Source organism: Pseudochaenichthys georgianus, chromosome 23 (genome assembly GCF_902827115.2).
Source record: "Pseudochaenichthys georgianus chromosome 23, fPseGeo1.2, whole genome shotgun sequence".
Classification (NCBI taxonomy): Eukaryota; Metazoa; Chordata; class Actinopteri; order Perciformes; family Channichthyidae; genus Pseudochaenichthys; species Pseudochaenichthys georgianus.
Window position 1 is genome coordinate 17,512,233 of NC_047525.1, and position 16,048 is coordinate 17,528,280.

Genomic DNA, 16,048 nt, shown 5'->3' on the forward strand with positions numbered 1-16,048 from the left:
TGCTACGGTCCCGGAATCCCTTTCGTCACGATTTGTTGTTAATAAATCCTTATACCTACTAGTGGATTTAAACCAATTCCCGATTTGCATTTTTTCATTTCAAACAGAAAAGGCAATGCAAAGTAAAAACAACTCCAGAATATGCGGCAGAGCAGCGTGACGCACAACCACTTGTGTGGCGGCCAACATTCTATAGAACTAAAACAGCTTCTGAGGCACTAGTTAGCGGATCTTACGCAGGGCAATGATCATCCAAGTCCAGACAAGAACCTCCATTTGTGCATTTTATTCCAATAATACAGTACAATGAACAGGTTTCCTATATCTCTTTTCCTTAAGCCGTTCCTATGGCTTTCCTTTGAAACACCCTGGTAAAAAAAACAAAAACCCAGTGCTCTGGCTCCCACCACCCACCTGTCTCCAATATATACAATTACACCAGGTGCTCTAATCACCCAGTGACCAAACATGCCTTCAAAATAAAAGCATAGAAACTACTTTAACTTATGACGCTAACTAAGAATACATGTACAATAAACACTATAAACAGCAAGAAAATAAATGTTAAACTATTAAATAATATAAAGAGATATATAGCTCCAACAACTTGCTTGATCTGTTCTGAACAGTGATTGGTCTAAATTAGGGCTAATCACAAATCACAGAAGTCCGTATTAAACATGTGTTTGACTTAGGATATATGTTATGAATTTGACTTACTATCTAACATCATATACATCGTAGCGTTAAAGTGCACATTTGAAAATAAATAAAAAAGGTGTTTGTTGGGGAGCGCCGGGCCTGATTTAAAGTAAATATGGACATAATTGTTATATGGGCTGGTCACATAACTGTCTGAATATTGCTGTCAAGTCTGAAGTAACTGGGGGACCTTCTTTGACATTTTATATGAATGATCCTGCTATCGTTTAAGTACCTGTTTCACCTTTAGAAGAACTTAGAAACAAGGTTGTTAGCAAAGTTGATACAAAAAACACCTCCACCCTTGATATTAGTTCCAGGACAAAGAGTAAGTGTAAAGTTTGTTTATTTATCAGACTGAAGCCAGAACAAAGTAAAAAAACAGATACAGGTTTCATGTTGGCATGTGAAGAGGTCAACTGGTCCAGTTTGGTTTCTAAAAGTAGAGAACGGTGCTAAGCACGCTGTAAGACATGGAGAAGTTGACCAGCAAGCCGATCATCCAGGACAGACCCCTGCTGGGCTGAGGCAGAGAGAACAGGTAGGCGATGGTGTGGCAGATGCGAGAGCCGACGAAGATGCGGAAGTGAAGCAGAGCGGCCGACAGCATAGGGCCAGTCAGAGCGTAAAGCAGGCCGACCAAGACGAAGGGAATAATGGTCTCTATGTCATTCTGGTGACACCTGGAGAACAAAAACACATAGGATCTATCAGTATCTATCACAACATATTTGTATTAGATAGTTTACCATTTGAATTGTCCATAGAAGTATTTTATCTGGTTTAGTTATTATTTAGCTTCCCATGATAACCTAGCCAGGATTTTCTGTGACCCTGTGTTAAGGTCACTCATAACCTCTTATCATCTCACCTTCGAACTCGCTCTACATCTGGATGGCTCCTCAGCAGCTTCTTCCTCTCCTCTGCAGGCTTTCTGGCCACATCTTCCTCATTTGCAAAAGCCTAAATTAGGGGGATCAAATTAAATAAATTGACACAAAAACCAAAGTTAGCGCCAGTTAGACATTCCACATTTCCCTCTCAAAGACCGGAAGTAGAACCAATACAATTCTTATCGATTTTCCAGAAAAGACTAATGTAGAACAGAAATATATTTGTTAACCTGTTAAGCCCGGGAGCCCGGGAGCAGCGTCTGAGGGCTTCTTAACATTTAACAAACTATGAATGTGTCATATCCACTTAACGGGAAGAAACTCAGCTACCTGAACATATGAACAATTTTTACCGAAGCAAAACACAAGTCTAACGCCGAGCCTCTGAATTAGCACTAAGCGAAAGAGTGCTAACGCACTTAGCACATAACTCACGGTAGAAATATTGTATACTTCATTGGATCTGCACAAACTAGACATCATATGAAAGTTGAGATTCCACAGATTCCAATGGTATAAGTATCATTACTGTGCGACCAGCGAAAGCCAGCAAAGACAACACGCAACTTCACTTTACGGGGCCAAAACAGCAAATACGTCTTACCTTTGCTGTTTTCTGATCAAAGTTGTGTTCAATGGCATTAAAACGCAAACACTGCTGAAGGTTAATCCAATGTCTCTGTCACTTTGAAATGATTACTGATAATCCATCATAACATTTATGTCAAAGATGGGCGTGACTATAGAGTGGCGAAGTCACGCCCATCCACTTCCGCTCCATGGGACCTTATTTCTGAAAAAGTATGTATTGAAGTCAATGGGGAGAGAAAGATTATCTTTCGATTCCGTTTGAATTGTGCCACGAATTACACATATGATGTTTGTCAATCTTAAAAAATCATTTCCATGTCAAAAAAGTCACAGTTTGTCTTAAAACTGTTGAAATATAAGACTGAAAAATATGCAACTAGAAAGACTACAAATCCCAGAGTCGCGTAAGTGATGTCACAATTGTTTTCCTCCACTAAGAGATAGCTAAGATCATCAGCGCCATAGAATCTATCTATATGGCGCTGGCTAAGATAAGATAACTTTAACAAGATGCCTGTGTGCTTAGTACCAGGTTGTTATCATACCAGCAATGGGTCTTGCTCGTTCTTTCGCTTCCCGTCTGATGAAAGGACCAGGAGTGGCTGGATCAAGTTAGCTACCTAGCTAGTAGCTACCACGTTAGTTAGTATTACAGCCTTGTCATTTTTATTAGCCTTAATATGAAGTAACATTAAGTAACCCAACATGTTAAACAGTAAGAGTAGTAGTCATATTTCGTGAACCCTTTGAAGAGTACTGTCACCGGTGTGATCATTCTATAATACACAATTTAAGGCCGGGGGAGAAATGCTAACGCTACAGTAGTGACGGCCATCTTGGTGACGTGTGTTGTGGGAGACCAGAGATGTAGTTCATTCAGCGTTCCACACAAACAAATGTGTTACTTCACAGTTTTACGACACATTTTTTTTTTTTACTTTCCAAAATTATCTTTTAAATTGACAAACATCATATGTGTAATTCGTGGCACAATTCAAACGGGATCGAAAGATAATCTTTCTCTCCCCATTGACTTCAATACAAACTTTTTCCGAAATAAGGTCCCATGAGTCCCACCGGAAGGGGAGGGACTTCGCCTCTCTATTCATTGTTACTTACCCCTCTGGTAATGCGGTAGAATGCAGTCAGGGGAGCCATCAGCAACATTTTCACAACAACAATGACTGCATAGGTGGTGAAAGCCATGAACACCTCATCTTCCATAAGCTTGGCCATCTCTGCTGGTTTACAACTGAATCACGCTGAGGAAGAGGTAGGATCACGCTGTGGCAAAGATACAAAATTAACTTAACAAAACAACATAGATTAAAACAATTCTGCTGCCAAATGTCTTCAAAACTTCCACAAAAGTGTCAAAAGTGTGACCAGAGTGCACTCAAGGCTTATTACTATCAAGTGGAGAATATAAGGTTGTTTGTAAGGTTTTAAATGCACTGTTTATACAGATCAAGTAAAACAAACAGACACACCTCTGCTACAAAAACTGAACAAACAACTTTCAGCTTGTGGGTTTTAAAGTAAGTCTGACCACATATGAATGCTAATACAATATTGTCTAAAATACAGAAAACCATTCACAGTTCAACAGCTGTACTTACGTGCTGAGGTGACTCTGCAGAAGTGAAGAAAGTCTGTGTCTGTTACGACAAACTGACCCAGAAAACTCAGGGGGCGGGGCTACAACTTCAGGACAAAACACACAGCTTCCTGGTTGAAGGAATGTCCCTCTCTGTGCATTCCAAGATTATAATGCTTTGTGTGTCAAATTTTTCCTCTGGTTCCATTTTGCAGTTTATTAGGCAGCATGTTTTTCTAGGTATTCTAACATTTAGTTATACATATGATACTGACCCACAATCCGCTGCACACAGGACAAAGTTCAAGGTGCAATGCTTTCATGAGTAGTCCTCTGAGTGCTTACTCCATGCATTTTTTGTAAGGGCAGCTATAGTTTAAAAGAAACTCAGCGATGTTTCTCCACTTAAATACACAATTAACATCCCATTACATCTGCTTCCTATTTTTAAGATTTGCATATTTCAAATTAACTTACACTGCCTTAAGATATGATATGTTCAGTATATGAGGATTGCTGTGTATGGATGTATTTCATATAAATTTGGACCTTTGCTAATCCTACCAACTCTGAATGACTTGAACTATTTAAGGAAGGGTAGGGAACAGTGTGAGTGTTTACAACTTATGCATGTGAGGAGTGTGTTAAGTTTAATGCATTTTTAAGTACACTCATTGAAAACGTCTCTTTTGGATGAGATTGACGTAGGTTAAATAATTGTGAATGAAGCACGGTTTAACAACACACTCTCACTCCTTAAGCGTCCAGGAGCGACATTTGGTCAGTGTCCGTGGCGTCCAGTTGTGACGCTCCTAGGCTCCTTCAGCGTCATAAAAGGACGCAAATAGCTTTCAACTGATTGCAATGTATTCCCATCTGCGGCGGGATTTGACGCTCATGGAAGCACGGCATTCGTTTGTGTCGGCTGCCCTTAAAGGCAATGTGAGCGTCCATTCCCATTGGAGAGCGGAGAATTGTACACCCGGAAGTAAGTATTCCTCTTACTGTCGATTGATTTTACAGTGATATCTACACTACTCATCGACTACAAAACACCATATTATCCTTGTTAATTACACAACATTGATTGGTTTAAATTATGTGCAATGCTTTTGTATTTTTCCCCTTCGATTCGGAGAAACAAATATTTTTTCGGAGTAAAGGATGGCAGAAGACACTACACTACCCAGAATCCCCAGCTATCGTTTGGACTACACCATGTGCTCTGTTTCACAAACCCCGTTTTTTTCACCATTCATTCCAATGGCTGGCGTCTATGTCACGTGATCTTCAAATTTCTCCCTGCAGAAAAAGAAAACATGGCCGAACTTCGTTTTATTCTCGGTGGAAAATGCCTATTTTAAAGTTAGTTTGGCCATTAAAATACGTTTTGCTGTCATGTGATGCGAGAAATATGAGTTGTTATTTCAGATTATGTGTGCAGTGGATGTACATGATCTTTAGTTTGCTAGTTATTACGAAGATTACTTCAGGAAATCGCGACGTTTTCATTGTTACCAAGGTGGTTGCTAGGGACGCTGCTATCGATATTATTTCTGTTATGTTGTGTAACTGTTTAATGGTGTTATCTTTATTGCTACCCCCTTCCCCGTCAATGTATAGTGTTGGTCCACAGCGCAAACATATTAGTTTAACAAAATCCGCATCTAAATATAGCCTACGTTATTTTCCCCTGTGCAATTCCAGTCTCACATCTCACAGCACATCGTCATTAACAAATACCGGAAACAGACCGAAAACATTTTTAAAAAAAAAAATAATACTTTATTCAGAGTGTGCTTGCTTTTCTCTTTGAAAGTCATCACATAACGGCATTGTAATACACGGTTCGGCTGCATTAAATATTACCTATCTGCCGTAGTTCTGTATTTATAGAGCCCTGATGAGAAGACTTCTAGACAAACATGAGGAACTGAAAACGTGACGTGGATCATAAATATATCAGCCATTAAACAACATCTTACATTTCTTTTCACACAATACGTCTCCTTGCAGTATCAACACTAATTCGGCTGACTTATATATTTGATCCAATTGGTAGATAGGCTGTATTTACACCATAAAGGTGCACAGCTGATATAAAGGGACACCTAGTGGTTAAAGCATGTTATTGAATTTCATTATTTTTATTATTAGATATTAATAGGATCCCTATAAAGTATATTCATTACTCGTTATTCTCTACTAATAGTTAATTAAAGACTGTATATAATGACTATTTTGCACATCCCTTTCAAGATATCAAGATTTTCTAAGGTTTATTGACATATCATATAGGCCTACACAACTATGGTGTAGTTCTGCATTGAATGAAAAACTTGGGTCGCAGGTTCCTCAATAGTGCATTACAAGACATCTATCAATATTTGTGCATACCTCCAGCAATGTTAACTATGTTGAAGCACTTATTCTAACTGATATTATACATAATGTATTATACTCTTATAAGATGTATGTAGATATTTCATCTCCGGCCTTGTCAGGTATTGAACAATCAATAAATAAAGAACACAGAATTGTTAAATATAAAACACAGAACTTGTGTGATTATACTAAATGATTTACAAATAAACACAACTGCATATTTACAACTGTTACACATGCTGATGTAAGGCAAATGTTCCAACTTGGGATCAATAAAGTATATCTTATCTTAAGCTGATCGATGGCGACTGCCATATTTGCAAAATTTGCCTCTGAACCTTGACAAGTGCATGTTTCAGGCTTATCAATTAATGTAATGTTATCAATTAACAACAGGGGTCACAAACATAAGACCAGCTGTTAAATAAAGCTCTTCTGACCTCAGCTGGCATGTGTGTATATATATTAATGCTGCCCATTATGGGCACAAGCAATTTTCACCCATTTATTAATTACATGTTTTAAATTTGAGTGTTTCCTATCCCCTAAACCTCCAGGGATGTACACAGTTGAATACTGGCAACTTCTTATTATGGGAAATACGAAAACGTCTTTTAAAACTACAACTCCCAGTAGAGACGTGCCATAGATAGAGAACATGTTGCGAAACAGAATAGCCAGCATGTGTAGTTCTGGGGACGGAGTGGGGGAGGGGGGACGCGGTGGACCCATTCAAATCCAGTTTTGGACAGTCTGCCGTGGTTCCATCCCATTTCAAGTGCTGTTCGAGAATCGGCGTAACCCTCTGAGCACACTCTCCAATCACAGAGCTTGAGGACTATCACAGGGTTTGTCAAACAGAGCACATGGTGTAGTCCAAACGATAGCTGGGGATTCTGGGTAGTGTAGTGTCTTCTGCCATCCTTTACTCCGAAAAAATATTTGTTTCTCCAAATCGAAGGGGAAAAATACAAAAGCATTGCACACAATTTAAACCAATCAATGTTGTGTAATTAACAAGGATAATCTGGTGTTTTGTAGTCGATGAGTAGTGCAGATATCATTGTAAAATCAATCGACAGTAGGAGGAATACTTAATTCCGGGTGTACAAAAAAACGCTCACATTTCCTTTAAGGGCAGCCGACACAAACGAATGCCGTGCTTCCATGAGCGTCAAATCCCGCCGCAGATGGGAATACATTGCAATCAGTTGAAAGCTATTTGCGTCCCTTTATGACGCTGAAGGAGCCTAGGAGCGTCACAACTGGACGCCACGGACACTGACCAAATGTCGCTCCTGGACGCTTAGGGAGTGAGAGTGTGTTGGGTTTAACGCTTTTCATTACAAGATAAAATGTATTGCTCTACATGCTGGAGTTTATTACTCTGCATGCTATATGTATATACCCAAACCCATGGACAGTAGATTAGCCATGCAGTCAGTTCAATTTAGATAGAAATGCATTTAAATGACGTAACCATTGCCAGTGAAAAGCATCAGTGTCTTTTTGAACCCTTGTTGATTGTTAATTTGAAAGGACTTCACATTATGTACTATTTGTCCCTGTGATCTGATGCATTATGGAATTTTTTTTTCCTGATGAATGTGTTTGTAGCACCGGCTGCCTGGTGGGAAAATAAAGTTTGACTTGACTTGAGATCTGTTGTTAGCACAGATCAGAAAAACCTCAAGGACCAATTTAGACTGACTGCAGGTGTCGGTTTATACCCTCATCTGAGAGGGGATTTTGCTATTGCGCTTGAAACCTTTCACAGCTCAGTTTCAAAACCCCAATAGTGAATTGGGAGTACGAGTTGCAAGAATCAGGGAGTGTACGCTTACAGGTGTCATATGTGAGAGATACTGTATGTCAATTTGAACTTCACATATTAGGTTGTCAAGTAACATGATGAAGGGTTGAATGTTATTCACATAAATACAATCACAATCATAAGTCAGCAAAAAATAAAGAATACAATGACATTTTCGCTAAGCTTCATCCCTTGATTTAAGGCATTAAGGAGCTCGACACCAATTAATGCAGAAGATGTATTCCTTGTATTTAAGTGTATTTGACACTTTTCGCAAAAGTGATGTTTAAACAAGCCAAGTCAAAGTAGATCACGGAGGAATTGTAATTTATACTCCTTGCCATTTCAAAATGTCCTGCTGTCTTGAGACACCGAAGGGGAACATTGTGAAGCAGCACTACACATTACTTTTTAAAGCCTGCCAGTTATGTGATTCAGTGCTTGAACATCCACGTCCTATGACTAGGAAAGTTCCAATATGTCCAACTGTGTTGTTTATAACATGAGATAGTATTCCGTTTTTAAAGAAGTCCTCATGTCAACAAAAGTGTATCCCTCAAGATACACACATAATGGATTAGTCCGGCAACCTCACGTTCTGATCAGTGAGCAGGTGGCGACTCTTTTGGTTGCAAAATTAAGTGGGGTTGTTCAGAAGAACCCAACTTCTTCTTCTTAGATTCTCTCAGTTTTAGAACTTTAACCCTTTCATAGTGTGGTTTTAAGTTCATGAAAGGTAATTATTACTTTTAAGTTGCCTAAAAATGCCTTGTACTGCGTTCCGTTGTACTTTGGCCACCCTTTCATATCACTGCTGGTTCCAAAAAATCAAGGTGGCAACTACCATAATGCCAAACTCAATGTTCCAAACTCTAGTCCGCAAACCAATGGGTGAAGTCATGGTGATTATGCCCATCTCTACACAATCCATGGGATAAGTATACATTGTCAATTGCTCACAAGTCATAATGTTGAAAATCCTTCCCATCATTCTTAATGCCTGGGACACATTTCTGCCAGTATTATATATCAAAGTTTCTCAATGCTGCAGATCTGCTTGTTGAGTGAAGTGGATTAACAGTAGACTTGCAGCTCCCTTGCTTAAAATATCAAGTGTTTCAATCTGTTGAGATCTTGGTAGCAGCTTTTAAAGCAGCCAGGCTCTCTCCTCTCCGTTCTTCATCCTCCCATCGTTGCTCAGTGAACTCCTGTCCCCAGACGGTGTGGCTAGATTTCAGCTGGGTAAAGTCGAACCCACTTTTGTCTCAAACAATGCTGTCATGTCTCTTTAATCAAATGTGTGTCACGTTGGTGTGTTTTGAGACGCTTGAAACATTGAGTCTGAGCTTACACAAAGAGCTATGTCTTACCAGCATGAAGCACTTTGAAAAGGGTACACAACACCTGACAAAGAGACCAAGCTTGTTATTTCTCCCTGTGCACCAGCTCCTCTCCCTGTCACATCCCACTAAGCCCAGTTGATTCTCTGAACCGGGAGGGTGTACACCAGTTTGGGAGGGGAGTCACAGTCGGTTATGTTTAGTTGTTGGAAAGCAGTGTCTGCCTAAGAAAAACACTATTTTTGATAATGTGTCTATTTAGCCCAAGGCATGTTTTCCATGATTTGACATGCTGATACATGTAGAGGCATGATGCTAATGACAGGTGACAAACACACACAGATGATGTTAGTTGTTTCAATTCCTCTCACTGCGCCGGCTGTATAGGAGTTGCTTCAGCTGTGTTTTTTAGTTGTCTGTCTAATGTGCATCTGACAGAACAGGTTCTGTTTTAATCAATACAGCTGTCTACACAGGCTTGTGTTTCACTCACCCTGTATGTGCGACCCAAAGCATATTGTTTTATGCTTCAATTGTATTTATTGTGAGTGGAGCTGTTAGCTCTGCCAAAATGCTACTGTACACTCAACACTTTGCCTGAATGCATCCTGTACTTGGTGGAAGACTGAACCATACTACACAGCAGAAAACTATCCCAAGGATAAAAAATGTAACATTAAACTAGTGATGATTTAAAGGTCCCCTATTACTGTGTTTCATCAATATATTATGGGTCTCAGATATATACAAAACATGTCTCAAAATACCAAACAGATCATTGCAGCATCCCATAAACCCCTCTGTTTCAGCCCTGTTTCAAAAGTGCTGATTCTCTGTCTTTTACATTCTGAAAATGTTTTCAGGATGTTATTGAGGACTGAGATGACAGAAAGGGTTTTTTTTTATAAAATGTTCCTTTTAATGTTACATGATAACAAATGAAGAACATTCTCCAAGCAACATTCTGCAAATGTTTTCAGGATGTTATTGAGGCCTGAGATGACATGTGTTCGGCGTGGGGAACCTCCGGGCCGTATGCGGCCCACGAGACAATTTGGTACGGCCCTCGAGGTAATTTATAAACACACGCAAAAAAGGAAAAAAATTAAGAAATCTAGACCGCAAAAAAAATTAAACAAACGAGTGCCTGTTTTTCCTGGCCAAGGTCAGTGTCCATGAACACAACACGAGCCTAACGTGTCATCACGTGGTATATGTCTCGTCTGACAGGGGTGTAGTTCTGACGGAGAGCACCAGAACGTGGCTCGGCACTTCAGATAACGGTACGTCCACACAGCAGCTTTTCAAAAATCTTGAAAATCTTGGAGCTGGGCGTGTCTGACAGCTTGGGGATTTTTTGCGAGCAATGCGACCAACAACCAATCACATGAATCTCCCGCCCCCGACATACAGTACAAAGCAAAAAACCCCTCTTCTGGGGCCATCTGGGTGGATTTTCCTTATCTCTAGCCCCCCTTCTTCGATGTTGACATGTGACATCTCTTCCTGACCGTTAGAGCCAATAGAATCGAAGGGGAATCTCCCCACACACACACATGGTAAAACAAAAAGGTGGGGGCTTCGCGCACACAGTTTTGCTCCAGAGTGAAGCTGTCTCTAGGTCTGACATCTCAAAACCGAAAAGCAGATTTATTTCTCATGGATTATCAGAAATCATTCAAAGTGACACAGACACATTGGATTAACCTATGGATTAACTTCAGCATCGTTTTTATCGTTGTAATGCCATTGAAGACCACTTTTGACCAGACTACCACACAGGTGAGCCATTTTGCAGTTTTTAGCTAACTAGCTCCATATGTTTTGATGTGTGTTCTTGTCATTATCTCAGAGAATTCATATAATTGAGTGATAATGAGGGTACCCATCGATTCTATGTCCCCTCACCATGTGAAACGATGGGTTGAGATGTGCAGCAAAGATAAATAATGTTTTGTGAGTGAATTTTGGTGCAGTCATCTGTTAGCATTTTTCGCTAGTTGCTAATTCAGAGGCTCAGCGTTAGCATTGTGGGTTTTTTTTTTATTTATTTTTTTAAATGATCAGTTAGATGAGTTTCTTTCCGTTACATGGATATAAAACATTCATCGTTTATTAAATGAACATGCTCAGACACTGTTTTCTGCGAGATATTGCAGGAGGCCCCCGTTACTGGGGTCTCTCGGGCTTAACAGTTTGCAGTAGGTTCAGATCATGAATTATTAGGGCAGATTTACTCTGGATTTTCTTCTTTGTTGGAAAAAATAATATATGTATTATTAATTAAGAGTGACTCATATTGTGTTTACTGCTAATTGTATACACATTCAAACAAACAAACCTTATTCCTCCCAATGCCTGTCTGTTTCTGTGAAACCCGGTATTGGGTCTGTCGGTTGAGAAAGTGTAAAGATTTCTGGCAGTTACATTTAATTTCTCTGCGGTAACCAGTTTACTATTTTAAATTGATTCATTTTCTTGTCAGGAGCTGCCAGGGATCAATACGTTATGATCACATATCATGTCAATGGCTGCCAACAAAATATGAGTTTTTCTCTCTCCCTTACTCCCACTCGGCTGCAGGAGTCCAATCTGAGCCCCGCCCCAAATGAAATGGAAGCTAAGCGCCTCAGATGGATCTTAAATATCAGCAGCCAGGCGTCATCCTTTGTGCAGCAAATTCCCCAAGAAAAATAATGTGCAATGATTTCCCACAAGGAGTAGTAATGGCAAAAAGCTGCATTGATTCCTCGCCAGCCCTGCCAGTAATTGGGATGCTGGCTGCGATACGCTGCCATTGATTTCTTATGGTAGCCAGGTTATGCTGCTGGTGTAGGACAACAATGACTAAATAACAGCCTGGCCAATGATCTTAATGCCAGAAGCCAAGCACAGCTATTGATTTCATTACAGAATGCCTCCTAGGTTCTAGGCACATACATTTTTTTATTGATCAGGAGCAATGTCCACATTACTTTTAGCACTGTCACATGCAGCCGATCAATGACTGCAGAATGCTGAGTGCATGGAATTGCATAGGTACAGTGGGGCGCAATGAATTTAGGCAGCATATAATCAGGGATTGGAAGGTGACCCCGACTGACAGAATTGATAAGTGCGAGCATTTTCAGTGCAACCTGTGGGATAAACTGCAGATATTTTGTGATTAACTTGTCCAATTGGGTTTCATTTGACCCTATTCACAACTGTGTGGCCCAAGGGCGGGGAGAAAATAAGAAATCAGACTAGCACCAAGGCGGGAGAAACTGCTCAGATAAGACTGTATTGATGATAGGTTGGAGGTCATTTGTTCAGCCTTAACCACTAAATAGAGAAATCATATCAACTGGATAGACGGGCAGAAAAATAATGGTTGAAGCCACAATACCGGTAATTGGTTGTTTTTCGTTGAGCAGGAACATGATGACACCGTCACAACCAGTCAATTTCCATGCTCGCTAAGGGGGTGCACAGGTGGAGGGGTTAGTTTATGTTATGAAATGTGAAGATGAACACAGACATACATCAACAACACAATTACTCCATATTGAACTGAAAGTAGCAAGGCTGTGATTTAGACGTTTGTAGAAGGGTAGCACATTTGTTCACATGCTTTATAGCTGCAAATAGAACATTACTTTGTCATTGATGCATCTAAAACCCTGAACCCTGCTGTAAGGTATATTATCCAAAATACAGCTGCGAACAAAGAACTCTACAATTAATATTTGTATAGGTACAATTAGGGTCATTAAAAATATATTAAAACTTAAATATGTCATACTGCTGCAGCACCTCTTTTCACCCTCTGTCTGAAACCAGAGCCCAGTCTGCTCTCATTGGTTAGCTGGCTGGCTCTGTTGTGATTGGTCAACCTCTTAGAGATGTCCCGCCTATCACGTACAATGTGTTGGAGCGCAAGCCAATAGAAGTGCGAGTGTTACATAATATGTCACTATGTTCTGGAAGTAAACAAAGGAGTCCAATGGAGATTTACATGCAAGTAGTTATAAGGATCCCGCTTTCGTCACATTAGTATGCATGAAAAGTGACAGATGACACGCCCCTAATTATGCAAATGAGCTAAGTCCCGCCTCCCATTGTTCGAGATCCATTGATGTGAGTGGGTACAATTATGTTAATGAGCTAAGTCCCGCCTCCCTTTGTTCGAGATCCTTTGATGTGAGGTGTTATAATTAGTGCTGTCAAAATTATCGCGTTAACGGCGGTAATTAATTTTTTGAATTAATTGCGTTAAAATATTTCACGCATTTAACGCATGTGCAGAATAGCCCGCCCCATACGTGCCACCAGTGGCAGCGCCAGGGTATGGCTGGGGTAGGCTACACCCAAACCAAGAAATGGCTTAGCCCCACTATGAAAAATGATGTTAAAGTAAGTAAAATAAAGTCTGCCAACTCGCGCGGAGTAAATTGCACAGACAGCAGTTAGTAAGATTGATTTCAGTAGCCACGGTTTTGAAAACTTTTGTCACGTAGTGATCGTCTTCTCAATAGAACATCTTTGATAACGGCGTGGTGTTGTTGCAGGAAGTCCCGACGGATAATACTTTTGCTGTAGTACAGGGCAGAGCCATATAATAGTAATAATATGGCTCTGGTACAGGGGTGCACATAACTGGTACGCAGGTTATGTGCGTAATCTGAAATGCGTATCGTCACTTGTGCCACAAAGCGCATTTGCGTACCGACGTACTTGTGAAGCTTTTCCAGAAGGCGGTTAGATCACCGGACGACAGAGTCGGTCTCCGTGGGCACAGACAGGGCTGCTGTTAACGTCGGTCTGTACAACGGAACTGTGCCAAAACTACGCCAACCGGCTGCGGAGGGAGACTCCCCCTTCACTGGAGAACTGCGCTAAAACAGCTGATCACAACGTTCACACTCTGTGGTCACGAAGTACTCCACTAGCCCCCCGCCCTCTGTCGATTTTCCTGAAGTACTCCCCCGTTGATAGAAATCAACACGTAATGAATTAAGACCCCACGGTTTGATGATTGATAGGTGTGTGGGTTGTCTTTCATTTTGACATGCAGCATTTTTTTATAATAAACATAGATACTATATGTTAAATTGATATATCCGCCTTCTTTCATTTATCTTTCCATTCCCACAACAATATACATAAATAAATGGCATATTTTGGACATAGTTCGAATGGTGATTAATCATGATTAATATATTTTAAGCTGTGATTAATCTGATTAAAAATTGTAATCGTTTGACAGCCCTAGTTATAATAGGTAGGTGTGAAAAGCCCCCCTGTGTAGTGCCTTTGTTGTCTAATCCTTTGATGGGTTGATTAAGGCAGTCTTTTTGAAGTTATGTTGTCTGGGCCCCTCACACCCCTTTGTAGTCTAATCCTTTGATGTGAGGTGTTATAACGGGTAGGTGTGATATAAGCCTCTGATGTTAATCTCGGTGTTGATTAAGGCAGTCTCTTTGAAGTTATGCGTGAGACTGTCTGGCCCCTGTCCCCTCAGAATTGTATAATCTAATTAGCCTTTGATGTTTGCCCTTTGATGTGAGGTGTTATAACAGGCAGGTGTGATTTCACACTGGAGTGTTATAAGCCTCTGATGTTAATCTAGGTGTCTCTTTGAAGTTATGTGTGAGACTGTCTAGCCCCCGCCCCCTCACCGCCCAAGCCTCTCCCCTTTCTCCACCCTTTCCTTTGGCTATGAGGCCAGCAGATAGGCGGTGGAATTAGGTGAAAATAGAAATACGCTCAAACTAAATAAAAAAGACAGTAATTTCCACTTACCAAGTCACCTTTCAAAAAAGAAAAATGGCCAAGAGACGCCTCGATATGGGTTTAATCAGCGAGAGGCCTGTGACAACTTACCGCCATCCGTCCGGAGCGCCAGTCAAGAAACGAATGCAGCATCTGTGTGGGGTGCAGACGCCTCCAGCCGAAGATCTGTGCACAAACTTATCTCGTGCCCTCTTTGGTCATGTGAGCGCGTTCATGTGTGCTGGAGGAGGGGCTCTGTGAGGAAGTGGCAGATTTTCTCCCGGTTGTGTATTTTTCAAATACGTAAAGAGGGAAATAATAAAATATTCTATTGCCCCCATGATCTTTGTCTTTTTTATAATTACTTCACACAACTATAAGGAAACCCAATAGAAGTTATGTGAGGTTGTATGGGTGTAATATTAGAATTTGCTGTGTGCAACAAAAAAGGTTTGACTGCAAAAGACTATCACTTTTACAGAGGGCTCCTCATGTTTCTTTTTAAGTTTTTGTGAAACTGTTAACTACAAGGAAGTATCTGTTTGCAAAGAGGGTATTCATATTAATTTAAAAAAGATCTTATTTAGGTTTTAATAGAGATAACTAAGAATGTTATCTTTAGTTGTAGGGCTTGTGAACAAAGAAAAAGCTGTAAACACTTAAAATACATAGAATCAACAGTGTGAGGGTAAATAAAAAATATTCATTTACAGACATATAAGGCTTTGTCTACTGAAGATCAATCTAAGGGCAGAGTTTCACTCTGTGGGGGGACAAAAGAAGCATCGTTAATCACCTGGACAAAGGACTCATTAAAGCAGAGATACCATATGCAGACACATACCTGAATATCAGCAGGAGAGGACTCTTTAAAGTAAATACATTATAGGGTTAAAATAAGATATATATGTGGTGGAATTAGTTTAAAACAGTCACCTTACACTTTTAGTTGTCCTCTCTAAATTAGATGTAA

At 40.2% G+C, this 16,048-nt stretch overlaps 1 protein-coding gene across 1 annotated transcript; it reads right to left on the reverse strand.

Annotated features, from left to right (window-relative positions):
• Positions 1–1,031: 1,031 nt before the first annotated feature.
• On the reverse strand, positions 1,032–3,908 carry LOC117439153 (microsomal glutathione S-transferase 1-like). The gene is made up of 4 exons (XM_034074924.2): positions 3,806–3,908; positions 3,306–3,470; positions 1,574–1,665; positions 1,032–1,385 (listed from the first exon to the last, which is right to left on the reverse strand). The coding sequence occupies exons 2-4, from the start codon at positions 3,420–3,422 to the stop codon at positions 1,139–1,141; spliced, it is 456 nt and encodes a 151-aa protein (XP_033930815.1). The 5' UTR covers positions 3,423–3,470; positions 3,806–3,908; the 3' UTR covers positions 1,032–1,138.
• Positions 3,909–16,048: the final 12,140 nt, after the last annotated feature.